Source organism: Melanostigma gelatinosum, assembly GCF_949748355.1.
Source record: "Melanostigma gelatinosum genome assembly, chromosome: 21".
Lineage (NCBI taxonomy): Eukaryota > Metazoa > Chordata > Actinopteri > Perciformes > Zoarcidae > Melanostigma > Melanostigma gelatinosum.
Genome location: NC_136654.1, coordinates 11,644,376 through 11,659,045, shown reverse-complemented (window position 1 = coordinate 11,659,045; position 14,670 = coordinate 11,644,376). Strand labels below are relative to the sequence as shown.

At 42.4% G+C, this 14,670-nt stretch overlaps 1 protein-coding gene across 1 annotated transcript in view; it reads right to left on the bottom strand.

The window, feature by feature from the left end:
• dnah9 (dynein, axonemal, heavy chain 9) overlaps positions 1 to 14,670 on the bottom strand; it is a gene marked incomplete at both ends in the record, with an annotated part of 183,263 nt that overhangs the window by 47,922 nt on the left and 120,671 nt on the right. Inside the window, 4 exons of the mRNA XM_079292632.1 lie at positions 3,711 to 3,833; positions 4,004 to 4,174; positions 5,233 to 5,373; positions 6,917 to 7,081. Of these exons, the coding sequence (XP_079148758.1) occupies positions 3,711 to 3,833; positions 4,004 to 4,174; positions 5,233 to 5,373; positions 6,917 to 7,081 (600 nt within the window). The remainder of the gene's footprint in view (positions 1 to 3,710; positions 3,834 to 4,003; positions 4,175 to 5,232; positions 5,374 to 6,916; positions 7,082 to 14,670) is intronic.

The following is a 14,670-nucleotide window of genomic DNA, read 5'->3' as shown; positions in this document are numbered from 1 at the left end:
CCATGCTGTGCAGCCAATGCAGCAGTCCATCACCCATGCTGGGTGAGCAGATATATTATATATATCCCACAATTTAGTTCGGCCATAGGCAGTTGTATAGCAGCTAAAAAGGCTTTTCAAATTTGTATGATATAACTTGTGCTCATTCAAAGACAGTGTGACAAAATGCTGAATGTATTGTTATTTTTTTCTTTACACACTCCTCTCCCCACTCCTCAACGGTACCACAATTGATATCTTCTGGGTCCAGGCTACAAGGCTAATGACACCAATGACTCTCTCCAGGAAAAGTCGGGGCCCTGTATGCAGCTAGCCGTTTCAATTCCTGTCCTGCAAGTTTATAGAAATAGAAAGGTGAGGCTGCGAAGAAACAATAGTAAACATGCTAACTTATCAAACTTAGCATACATTCCTCGTCAGCCTGTCCAAATAAATTGGGCAAAGAAAGCTTTAACCACATTAAACCTAGCTTTATTAAATGTCAGGTCTCTGTCAGGAAAAACATTTTTAATCAATGATTTTATTGTTAGGCACAAACTGGACATTTTGTTTTTAACTGAAACTTGGTTAAATCAAGATAACAGTGCAGCTGTTCTTATTGAATCAACACCTCCCAACTTCAGTTTCATGAGCGAAACAAGAGCACATAAGAAAGGAGGTGGAGTTGCTCTTAATTCCTCTCAAGCTTTATTCCTAAACATTTACAGACCGCCTAAATACTGTGCAACCTTCTTTGATGAGTTTACTGAACTGCTGTCTGTAATCTGTATTGATTTTGACTGTGTTGTTATTGTTGGTGATTTTAATATCCATGTTGATAATCCCCAGGACAGAGAGTCTATAGAACTATGTGGTGTCCTTGATAACTATGATCTGACTCAGCATGTGACAGGACCCACCCACAACAGGGGGTACACTCTGAACCTAATCATCACCAAAGGTGTAAACATTTCCAAGGTTGCTGTGACTGATGTTGCACTCTCTGATCATTTCTGTGTTTTCTTTGAGAGTGCAATCTCCTTGCACACAAATGTCCAAACCAAGGTTGTGACAAAGCGTTACATCTCTGAAAACACCAGTGAAGTATTTATTCAGAAGTTCTCCTCCACACCAGCCCTCTCTTGCCTCTCAGTCAATGAGCTTGTAGATGGCTTCAATTTTAAAGTTAAAAATATTATTGATGCCATTGCACCCACTAAAGTGAAGGTCGTCTTGGGTAAGCAAAGATCTCCTTGGAGAAATGCTACGTTGGTCAAAATGGAGAAACGAGAGTGTCGGAAAGCTGAGCGCAGGTGGCTAAAAACGAATCTCCAGGTTCACTGTGACATCTATAAAGAGAGACTTCGCAAATATAATTTGGAACTTAGAAATGCAAGGCAGTCATTCTTCTCTGACATCATAACCAAAAACAAGAACAATACACGCGCCTTATTTGCTACTGTCGACAGGCTAACAAACCCTCCAGTGTCGGTAGCTGCTGAACTCCAATCCACCTGGGCATGCAATCAATTTACCTCCTTTTTTACTGACAAAATTCAGAAAATTAGACGAGCAGTCAGTGCCTCCACATCAACCACAGGATATGTGTTGTCCCGATCTCTGAATAACATCCATTCAAATATCATGACACAATTTCATTCAATCGACCGTAGAAGCCTAGAAGACATTATACAACATCTGAAGTCATCCTCCTGCTGCTTGGATATTCTACCAACACACTTTTTCAAAAATATTTCAAACTGCATGACCACTGATCTTTTACAAATTGTAAACACATCCCTTCTCTCAGGTGTCTTCCCACAAGCCATAAAAACTGCAGTCATTAAACCACTCCTAAAGAAGGTTAGTTTAGACTCCGCAACGATGAAAATTTATAGGCCAATATCAAACCTCCCATTTTTGAGTAAAATAATTGAAAAAGCGGTTTTCCAACAGCTGACCAACTTCTTGACCGTAAATAACTGCTTTGATGTTTTCTAGTCAGGCTTTCGACAGCACCACAGCACTGAAACTGCTCTTGTTAAGGTTTTCAACGACATCCACTTAAACATAGACAATGGCAGAAGTTCAGTCTTAGTCTTACTAGATCTCAGTGCTGCATTCGACACGGTCGACCATGCCATACTCCTAGAAAGACTAAAAATCTGGGTGGGACTCTCTGGCACAGGACTTAACTGGTTTGAATCCTACTTGAAGGGCCGAGAATACTTTGTGTCTGTGGCTCATTACACATCGGAGCTGACTAAAATGACATGTGGTGTTCCCCAAGGTTCAATACTGGGTCCTCTTCTGTTCAACATCTACATGCTTCCACTAGCTCAGATTATGGAAAACAACAAAGTGTGTTATCATAATTATGCAGACGACACACAAATCTACATAACTATGTCACCAGGGAACCATAATCCCATACAAGGGCTGGGTAACTGCATTGAACAAATCAACAACTGGATGTGCCAGAATTTTCTTCAATTAAACAAAGATAAAACTGAAGTAATTGTTTTTGGTACCAAGGACGAACAATTGAAAATCATCGCTCAGCTTCAATCACTGATGTTAAAACCCACAAACCAAGCCAGAAATCTAGGTGTAGTTATGGATTCAGACCTCAACCTGAACAGCCATATCAAGACAATTACAAAATCAGCCTACTATCACCTGAAGAATATATCAAGGATTAGAGGACTTATGTCTCAACAGGATTTGGAAAAACTTGTCCACGCATTTATCTTCAGCAGACTGGACTACTGTAACGGTGTGTTTACAGGTCTCTGTAAAAAGTCCATCAGAAAGCTGCAGCTGATTCAGAACGCTGCAGCTCGAGTCCTCACTAAGACCAGGAGGGTGGATCACATCACTCCAGTTCTGAGGTCTTTGCACTGGCTTCCTGTCCAACAAAGAATTGACTTTAAAATCCTGCTGTCGGTTTACAAAGCACTGAATGGTTTCGGGCCAAAATACATCTCTGATCTGCTGCTACCTTATGAACCATCCCGACCCCTCAGGTCGTCTGGGACCGGTCTACTTTCTGTTCCCAGAGTCAGAACTAAACATGGAGAAGCAGCGTTCAGTTTTTCTGCTCCACATATCTGGAACAAAGTCCCAGAAAGCTGCAGGTCTGCTGAGACCCTCAGCTCATTTAAATCAAGATTGAAGACTTTTCTGTTTGCTGCTGCCTTTAATTGAACCACATTCAATTCATATATTAATCAATTTCCTGCATTTCTGCATTTTACTACTGCATTTTATTTCTTGCACTGTTTTTTTAATGTTTTAATGAATGTTCTTAATTGTTTTTAAATCTCCTTTTCTTTTGCCTTATGTTTTGATGCTTTTAATGGTTTTATGTGAAGCACTTTGAATTACCTTGTTGTTGAAATGTGCTATACAAATAAACTTGCCTTGCCTTGCCTTTACAATAAAGGTGTCTTTGTACCCATTGCACAAAATGGGAATAAATAACAACAACATTGGTATTGGCCAAATTGTTTTAAAAAATGTTCTTGGCCCTGAATTTCACAATTGATGCATCCCTATCTAAAGCGTAACCAAAGAAAACAAGATGTAGTTGACTAAATATGATAAAAAACTAACAAGGACATTTGACACTAAGACTAAATAGCTAACAAGTCTGGTGGTTCCCCTTTCAATTTCACATCAATACATTTCAGTAGTGGTAAGAACACATCTAGCTCTGCCTCTCTCTGTACCTTGATCCCTCCCCAGGAGTGGTTGGATAAGAAATCCACTGGTGACATTACACCTGGTTGGACTGGGTATCTCAGGAGGAAGTCCAGCTCTGCAGGATTTATTTCTTTATTCATCAGTAGGATCTGGAGACACAACAAACAGGAATGACTTGTTGTATTTTCAGCACAAACAGCATTTCCTTTCCACTTGATTAGATCCAAACAGGGCCGGTGGTCTCAGGAGCACCTGATTCAATGGCAAGCTTGTTCTCAAAACAAACCATGCAGAAGATGAAACCGGCCTCCCTCCCTACCTGGAAGGCAAGCTGAGCGATGTACGTGAGCTTGTCACATTCAAACAGGCCTCTGGTGGTGTACTGGAAGACCAAGGAAGTGATGCTGTCAATTAGGTTGGACACCTGCTGCTTCAGAGCCTCGTCCGGCTCGGCCTTCAGAACCGCTTTCTGGAAGACCACACTGAACGCCTGGGGACCAGAAGAGCGGGTCCAAACACTCAAAACTGGCTCAGTATCTGACACCAAAGTGTTACCATGAAACAATGTTGTTGAATAAACATTAACTACAAACCTACGATCAAACAATATTCATCAATAACTGGCTCATATTGGCCTTTAATAACGAATCAGATATCATCATGTAATGCACCAATGACATGATTATGTGGTTTGGTCAAAAATATGTACCAATCAATACTACTTATAGAAAGCCCTTCACTGTAAAGCAAGTCTCCATGAACGTGTTATTATGCTCTGAGATTGTTGCATTTAAACATAAGCAGTGTCTTGGGCCCCTTTCACTGTCTGTTGGACAGTCGCAGAGCACCCTGCTGAGAGGTTCTCTCACTGTGTCAGCAGGTTGTGCACACAGGATTGACACAGCCACTTAACCTGCTTATAATATACCACTTTGACCTTGGTTATGAGACAACCCACTTTCTTTTCACAACTCCTTTTTTGATTATTTTGAAGATCAAACCTTGTTTTAAAAAGACAACAAAAAACAACATGAAATTGTCTTATTTGAATATATACTGAAAATGTAACTGCATCCTAATAATAATTTATCTTCTATTCTGGTGTCATTTCTGTCAAACTTTGCTCCAACACTGTGTGAAGAACACGTGCTTAATTTCATTCTCAAGGTCAAAGGTATACATGCATATATATATATATATATACATATATATATATATATATATATATATATATTCTGAATGTGTTTTCATTTGATTATATCGGGAAATATCTTGGGCCAGGGCAGCTACCTGCGGAGCCGGGAGTGATTGCGAACCATATCTCAAGCAGCCTCCTCTCAGCGCTCGCTGGCTGACAATATGGAAGACATTACGCTCTACATAACCACATTCGGGAGCCACAAACACAATAAAAGCAGGGCAAAGAGCATAAAACACAGTGAGCAAATGGAAGAACGAGAGGAGGAACAGAGACGTGAGTGTAAAAAGGGGTCTCAGTGGGGGCCCGGGAGACGGGGAGGAAACACGGCATGTCAGTAGACAAGCTACCTTGAGAGAGAACTGGTACATGGGGTGGATTTTATTGAGGTCGTTCATTATGAAGTACAATAAGGAAGCCCGTGCTGCTGCTGGTCGGTAGTGCTCCCGAGCCTCATTGATTTTGGCCTCTGTCACCTTAGCTTCTTTTACCTACAGTAAAGACAGTGCACAGACAAACAGAATGACACTCATACTGGCACAAGCATACATCTGCACAGATATGCATACACTCAGGGTTCATCAATCAGCTAAAGAATAAATTGTGCACCATTCAAAATAACTCCCTCAGTGAAGAGCAGAGCTATTCCAATTTCACGGTTCCGGCCAAAATGCTCTCACACTGCGTGGAACACGTCAATCATGTGCCGTTTTTTTTTACCAGACAAAATGCAGGCTTAAGAATGAACATCTGCAAAGGAAGCGCTCATCTCCTCATTGACAGAATGCCCAGTCTCACAGCATCGTACGCTACTTCATCACACGTATCAGGAAGTAATCAGGGAGAGAGAAAGGATTACAGTCTAAATATGTTGTACATATGATTTACCAAAAAATACCTACTGGCTACCTGCAAGTAGGTTCAAGGGAAGAAGTGCAGAGGATAAGGGGTTAACACATCTGCCTTTAGAAGGAACCTAAAAATAATTGACATAATAAATAATTACAGGCTAGAGACAGGAGACCAGCCTCCTGTCTTCTGACCATATACCTATATGAAAAACTACTGTATGTGTAACACTTTAACTGAGTCAAAATAATGATAAAAACGTTAATATAAAACATGACGAATGGGAAAATACAATAGCAACCGAAATATTGTAAATAATATCAATACCTCTCAAAATACCTGATAATAATGACATGGTATATGGTAGATCAGGGAGAGCCTCAATGACCTGTTGCCTTGTGGCTATTAGGATGCTTTGAATGTTGTTGGTCCTGATGTCATTGGCCCCAAAAAACATGTTCCCATAGACTTACGTTAGGAAAGAGACGTCTGTAACTCATTGTTTATTTTAAGGTAAATTAACTTCCCAATATGAAAACTTAAATATACTTTATTAAATCATTAGGTTCTAAAAGTTGTAAAAAGCACTAACAGCTGAATAGCTGAAAGCTACTTTCCTTCCTCCGTTCATGTGAAGAACAAGGCTGGGAGGCGGGGCTAAAGGAAACTCTAGTACGCTTACTCTATGGGCCCCACAATGTGGAAGATCACTGGAAGACCTGGGTCATTTTATACTCTGAAGTCAAACTCTTTTTGCTTCATGCACCACTGAGCAACTTTTCATAAGACTGAAGGGGGCACCGCCTCCAACACTGTATCCAGTTCTCTTTAAACATCCATGGCCTTGGCTAGCAAATCTCTGCCATGCATGTACATCTGAGTGAGAAGGAGTGGTAGAGTTTCAGGACTGATATTTTGTGTGTTCAGGAATTGGCCCATTAGAACAGGTTTAAGATCAAGAAAACCTGCACTGTAAGTACAGTAAAAAAACCTATGAACAAAGGGCCGCTAAATGTATTTCTAAATCCCTCCTAAACACAGTTGTTACTCCCGAAAGCATTCTGACATGCCCCTGTACTTATATATTTGTTCATGTATAGGTGCTTTTATTGATATCTGAGGGCTGTAATCTAAAGAGTAGAGTAGGAGTAGAGTAAAGAGCTGTAAAGATTTTTTAAAAATGACCTTCTCTTCGATCTCAGCTGCAGTGCGTTTGGTCGTCTCCAGGTTTTCCACCACCTCTGTGTCCCCCAGGAAGTTTCCTGAAGCTGAGGACAAACGGGACAGCAGGTTGTCCTCCAGCGTCTTCAGAGTGATCTTGAAACCATTCTGCTGCTTCGTCAGGTCTGACTAATGAACACAGAAACACACACACAAACTGTAATTTGACTGAATGCACATGTCAGAGGGTTTCTCAGATATACACTTGTTGTCAGGTTCCTTTCTGGCCTCATCATGATAATCGGAGGCGGTGGGAGATGTTCAAGGTGTGGGACAATACGGGGACATGAATACTGAAGGGCCTCTCAAAGGCAGAATTAATCAATATGCTCTGCATTGGCTATCCGGACCCATGAAGGGAGCGCTCTGGGCGGGATTAGCCAGCTTCCGTCTGGTTGCCAACATCAAACCTCTGCCGGGCGTCCTAACCCTGGATGTGATGAGACCGTCGATCCAGCAAGAGGGGAAGCAGCTTTGATGGTGAACCACACACGCACACACACACACACACACACACACACACACACACACACACACACACACACACACACACACACACTCATCATCATCTTTATGAATCAACTGCTACGAAATATCAAGTCTTCAATTTTGAACCAATACAAACCCCAGCAGAACATTCAGCCATACACACAACTGATTCATAATGGGCCTATCTGACGCCTCACCACATGGATTAGTGCACCCGTCCTCTAATACAACTCCACCTCAAACACTTTGTTTCTGTCTTTGTTCTGGCTGCAAAAACAGAAGTGCGTGACAGAAACTTTCACTTTTTCAAAGCCTGCCGCTGGAGAAGCGTCAGGAGAACAAAGTGGACAGGAACGGTTACTTCTCTTTATGGCTTCACCCTGCTTTGTCCTTCATTTAGTCTGTTGCAGCTCCTTGTTTCTGCGCGATATTGACTCTGCTTTATTGAAGTTTCCCTTAATACAAGCCTCTATGACCTTTGAATTGTTGTAATTACGGGAGGGTGGGCTGTTGTGAGAGCTAATGTTGTCGGTGACTCATGATAGCGGAAGGTTTTTGAGTGGCATGATCCCCGACAGACGGTGCTAATACGTTTCTGGCGGTGCTGGGGGAGTGGGGGTGGAGCTGGTCCTCCTCCTTGTGGCATAATGTTCCTATGACAAAAGACATACTTAGCTCAGATCGCACCAGGGGAGCAGATAGTTGAGGAGATCACACTGCTAAATTGCTCTCCTTATGACAGTATTTCCCATTGCGGTTTTGAGAAGTATTTTACACCATTGTTAAAACCAATTGATCCTCTGCCTTTCACGTTCTGTGGATGAAAAGGTCTCCTGTGCCAAAACTGCTGAAATTTGTGGCATTTTGAGGAAAGACCTGACATGCGTCATTGAGCAGAGAGAAAAATCACAGAATGGTGGACATTTAACCGGGGACATTTGCCTATGTGAGTCAACTGTGACCTTCTACTTGCCCATACTCAGTGCTCCTGAGGGGAAAAGCTATCTGCTCTAGAACATTCCCAACTGGACCCAGTAATGAGTTTGTTTTTAACGATTAGCTTTCCTCTGGCATATTGTACTTGTAATTACCCTTGCTTGGGAAAAACAAACAATTAACCAGTCAGCAGAACACTCTAATTGGGATTAAAATGAGATATTACAGCTATCATTTTTTAGGCAAATGATTACAGAGTTCCACAGAGCAGTCCTGTTAAGGTAATTTGGGAAGTGGAGCATTTTAGTTCTCATTAACACGGAAGGTCGGGTAAGCAAAGAAGACTGTGGTGGAAAATTTCTAGGTTAATCGGGAGGAGAGAGTTTTTGTTCTCAAATCAATAATGAAATCATCAGAAGATTCAAAGTAGTCTTTTTTCCCGTTTAGTCTCTTGCAAGAGGGAAGAAAGCACAGCAATACGTATTCAGTAGACTGCGTGAATGCTTCTTCGACGAAATGCAATATCCAACATTATTTATGCACACAAAGGTTCACGCCTTTACAACTTCAGATAATGCGTCAAAAGGGGAGTAAAAGTATTTCAGACACAGGCCGTTTGTCTCTGCGGACATCCAGTTCCAGGAGTCAAGGTCTCTGTCTTACCAACAAAGAAACAGTGTCTCTTCACTTCTCACCCTTGTGGGAAAAGATAACAAGACACCTTGATACAAAACTAATTCAAATCTTCTGCAAGACTACTGTCTGTGTTCCACACTTTCAGTTGTACATTCTCTAACATTTCACATGATACTATAACATAATTTTCCCATTACAAGACACACAAGGATCTAGACATGCACACTCATATGTGCACAGGGAGGACCCGAGCAGGCCGTTATTGTGGTAAAAGGTTGTGGACTGATCCCCCTGTGCTCTCTCCAAAAAGGGAAGTTCCTGAGCCCGGGTTTGGCTCGGTTAAATGAGAGCTCTTTCACCCAGCCGTCATCTTACGGCTGAGTAGCAACGCTAACCTCATTATATAATGGCAGGGAGTCACTCTAAGAATATAAACAGGTACAGACAATTTACACTCCGCTATCAGTCTGCTGATCTTATCAGTGTGGGTTGTTTAGGCAACAAAGAGCCATTCAGCACTCCATTCTACAGGCCATGTTTTGATAGAAAGGTGCTTGGAGTGAACACAGTAAACCCCCCACCACCCACCTTCGACTTTCAGTGTTAATTCAAATGATAAGTGAGTTCCAGATCTTGTTTTTTTCTCCTCCTCCAGATCGGTGAAATGCTAATTAAACAAGCTTCCTTAAATCACATTTCCCTTTTTGCTGAGGGGACATGAGGTTTAAAATAACTCCCGCTCTCTCTTCATTAATAATGCAGATTTTTCCATGGATGAAAGCCTACAGGTCTGAATAAAGCAGTGCCTACAGAGGCCAGACGCAAACAAGGACAACTCCAGAAAACCATCAAAATGCAAATAGCATTGTCTGAGAGTAAATCTGCCTGACCTGTTAACAGAATGCCCACATTATCCTCCACCGTCATCAGCTAGAACAGTTCTGAGCGGAGAGGGATTTCTGATTTTCCTTTCCCCTCGACTAACAAGAGACGCATTTAAGGAACAGTGGAAGTGTGTCAATGTGTTGTCTAATTGATGTGGTACAGTAGCACCACTGGCACCATTTCAAACAGCTGACATGAAAAGCACAGATTGTCGACGAGACAAGAGCGAGGCATCATTAGACGCTGGAGCTTTGATCCAAGTGAATTTTCACAGAATTACATTTACATCTACATTCACATTCACAGCATACTGTGGTTCTCCTAACTATGTACTACTCATTACTGCTAGACAGTCTGCTGTACTGTACACAGTGTACTGGCCATAAACTGACCAGCAATGACAGCTTACAGCTATAGTTGGTGACCGGTCATCAACAGAGTGAAACAACAGCTCCTCCTCCTCACAGTTGAGGGTCCTCACAACAAAGACAGCCATTTACATTAAAAAGGAAAATACACCTCAAAGAGTCTCCTTTCTGCCTCTCCTTTGATTGTGGAAATGTGGACGTGTGAAAAAAGAAGATGAAACTCCTTTTGAGGACAGCATCTAGACACAATTACACAGTCCTGGAGCTTGATGATGAATGGAAGAGTGCAACAGGAACCGTATGCAGGGTGACTGTGACATAATGGTGAATTGTTCGTGTTTCGAAAGCTCATACTTTATCTTTTGATATTGTCAATCATTGTCTGAGATGTTGACACTTCAAAGTAACCAGATTTGGAACATTTAGCAGCTAAAGAGACCGAGATAAAGATTCAAATATATACAGAGAAAGCCGCTCAGGGCTTCACAAAGTTGAGCAAAGTCACTTCAGCTGGTTTTATTCAGCCTAAACTGAGTGAGGAGTAATTACACACATAAAGTCCCGCCATTCTTATTTCTTGGGGAAACGTTTCATGTCGACCAATTTTGGTGATGTTTGGACAAACTGTCATTGATTTAAGGTCAGAATTAAACCAAAAAGATGTATAAAACCAATAACTTTGAGCAATTTAAAAATAGTTTCACATGCATGGTTCAACATTGTTATGAAACATGTCCTGTGAGTTTTGTAATGACTGATCAAACAGTTTCTGATTAATAGTCTGATTTGTGTTATGCCATAAACTTATTTTTGGGGGGATTTGTAGCGCCCCCTAGAGGTTGATTTCAATGAAACTTGAATTTTTCATGCTTCAGGTACTCTTGTGGACATATCCTGCAAGTTTTGTGATGACATCGACATTTTCGTCCATGTCGAGGAGGTTATAGCTGGCATCAACCTCTGCGTCCTCACAACCCGGCTCTACTTCGCGGAACTCCTCGAAAAGTGGAGGCATTTCCGGTCCTTCAGCAGCCATCATGTCCGCCCAGCTCGAAGAGGCTCGCAGCTGATGTGTGTTCACACCAAACGCGAAGAAAAATTTTGCGTTGGACCCACGGGTCCATTTGTGGTTATTCCCTTCATTCGCGCTAGACGCGCCGGAGAGGATAAGTGGCTTATCTCCATCGAAACCGTTATCAATTAAGCCATTTATGTCCGCCATCAACCATGAAAGAAATAACCACTATTTCTGCTTAGTACTTGTTGTGGAAAACCCAGATATAACGGGAAACTAAATGTTGTCTTGTCTGGGTTCATAACATCATCCGGAGGAGCTCCTTGGATTTCATCGAGGTGTAGTCACTGTGTCTAGCAAGCCACACGTCGGCTGTTTACTACAGCTGTATGAACACAAAATAAACAGATTTTATGTTTATGGCCATTTTTTTCCTGATTCAACAACGGCAGGACGTCAGTGATGACAGGAGGAGCATCTCAATGCTAATAGGCTTTCGTGACACAGCGCCACGCAAAAAATGAGGCAAATTCACGTATTTTGTGTTATTTGCATCATTGGTTATTGGCGTCTATTCGCGTCTGTGCATTGACTTTGTATGTAATCTACTCGTGCAAAAAACTTGTGACACCTTTGGTGTGAACACGCCATTAGCCTCCTTTCCAGGATCTTTTTTCGCATGGACGCACAGTACTAACATGACTGATGGTCAGCCAACAATGCCTAAGCGTGTTTAGCACCAATGCTAGCTATGCACATTGGATGAGGGTCCCTGCCTGGGTGGATGCCCCGCATGACGCAGAACACAGGCGGGATGCAGCCTCTTTGGCCTTCAGTTCCAACCCTTTAATAGCGGCCGAAGACATGGCGACTGGAAAGGAAGGGAAATGCATAAACAATTAGCAATTTTACCTGTCGGTAAATTGCGCAAGCAAATGTTAATTGAATAAGTCCAGCGACAACTGTACACGTTTCAGACTTTCTTTAATACGTATCCACGAACAATAGTTACACGTCTTCCGTTCCTCTAGAACTAACTGCGTCACACGCATGCGCACTAGTTAACTCCGTACTTAACAAACTCCCCTTTCTCTTTAAAGAAAAACATAGTCACAAAAACAAACGTTTGTTTTTTAGAACCGTAAACATATAAACACAGGTTTAAACTTGCAACTTCAATGACTAGAGTTTGAGGGTAGTAAGGCTTTTGTTGATTAGCTCGTTTAGCCTTTAAGTTGCCATACACCTTCGCTGAGAGCCCTCAGCAGAACAAGTGCAGATGTCCCCTTCTTAGTCAAGCAGTCAGCGAGCTGTTCCTTGGAGGCTGACCACATAATCTGCTGGATGGTCCCAGAGTGGACGAGCTCCTTGACGCTGCTGATTTCGAGGCGGAGTCTCTTTTCAGTGACTGTTTTGGTGGACTTGACAGCATCAAGAAGAGAGTGATTGTCCGTTACACACACAATGGGCAAATTGTTCCGTGTGCAATCACCTGTGGTAAGTTCTGAGTAGAGTGTAGCCAAAAAGACTGCACTGTCAATGCCATCTGCAAGTGCCAAAGTCTCTCCTGCTAAGGTGCTTCGGACAACTCTCCTAATCCTCTTTGACTGCCAGAATATGGGTGAAAATCTTCCATTCTCTCCCATAATCATGACCAGGTGTCCGCCTTGAGTGCCTCCGTCTGGAAGGTTTCCCATCGAGGAATCACTGAACACCACTAGTTTCAGCGAACTGTCTCTTCCCAAGTACTGAAACCTCAAGATCACCTCTTCTGATCTCAGTTTCCTGACAAGTTTGTTTGCAGAGTGCAGAGTCTGAACAGTAGCATGCTTCACACTTGATGCTAGGATGGATATGTCACACATTATGTCGGGTCTACTCTGCCTTGCTACCCACAATATTTGGCCAATCTTCGACTTTAAAATGTCAGTCTCAGTGTCTGTTAGAGGAGCCTCTCGCTGTGTGGCTCTGTTGGGGTCCACAGGAATGGGTTGTAGATTCTTTATGTAGATACTTTGTTGCACTTGTATCTCATCCTCTAAAGAGTGAACCTCCATTCCAATGTAGCTGAAGCTGTTGTGCTCTTCACGTCCAACTTGAAAAGCAACTTTCAAGTGAGGGATGACTGTTGTGGAAAATGTTTCTGAACCACCCCAGATGAAATCATCCACGTGACAAGCAAGGAGTCCCATCACATTGCAGGAGTCATCCAGCCAGTAGAACACTGCTGGATCAACTTGTGACACAGTAGCTCCCAACTGCTGCATAGTGTCTTTCACTCTGTTGTACCAATACAGAGAAGCAACACTTTTTTAACTTCCATAAAATTCCCTTGCTCTGAGCTTCTTGGGGAGGACGGATATAGACATTTCGGGTTAACTCTTTGCCTTGTAAAAAGGCTGCTTTAATGTCCATAGAGTTTAGCTGCCATTTCTTTTGACATATCACTGCCATAATCATTTTTAGAGACTCCGAGGCACATGTAGGTGAGTCTTTAGGGAGCTCCTGAGTGTTCATTTCATCAAAGCCTCTTGCAACTAATCTCGCTTTAGGTACAACACCATCAGGTGTCTCCTTGAGTGTGCACACCCACCTCGTAGAGATGCCTTTCTGGCCTTCATCTTTCACCTCTTCAAACACATCATTATTTTTCCAGTTGCTGAGTTCACTGTGTTTGGCAGACATGAAGGCATCATCATTCACAATAAGTATGTCTTCTTCAGGATGGCTAGCACTTAACTCAACATGCTCAGATGGGACCACTTGAAGATTGTGTACTCGTCCTAAGTCAACAGAACCGGTAGTGCCAGAAATTTCCTCAGGCTCAATGTACTCCAAATTATACCAGTATTTGTATGTCCCAGTGGCTTTTCCTGCCCTGCTGAGGATTTTTCCAGTGTGTGCTTGGCCACTCTCACTGTCTGTGTATGTAACTACCTGTCCAGTTTTCAGACTAAGGCCCTCACAAGTTGTGGTTGAGTTGTTCTGTGATGTGTCCAATTGACCATGGCTACCTCCTTCTGGCTGTCTTGGTGTGTGAGGGGGTTCACTGTTCTCCTCACCATTTGTAGGCGTCTCTTCCTCACTTTCATTTTCAGTGTCATAGTTATTCTCATTGAAGCCAGGTTCTGGTAATGTTGTATGATGTTCAGTCCCTTCCAGCTGAATGTCCCTTTCTCCGAGCACTGCATGTGGGCTCTCTACTTTTCGAAGCCTGGAGTGATGTACGCGAACGTAAGTGCCACCATGCCTCACAAATATCACCGCACCATCTTGGCCGATGACCACTGTCAAGAAGAGTTGAGCTCACAGAGAAAGCCGCCTTGGATACATGCATACACGTTCAGGGGAAAGACAGGATATAAAAGCACGAAGCATATACTCAGAAA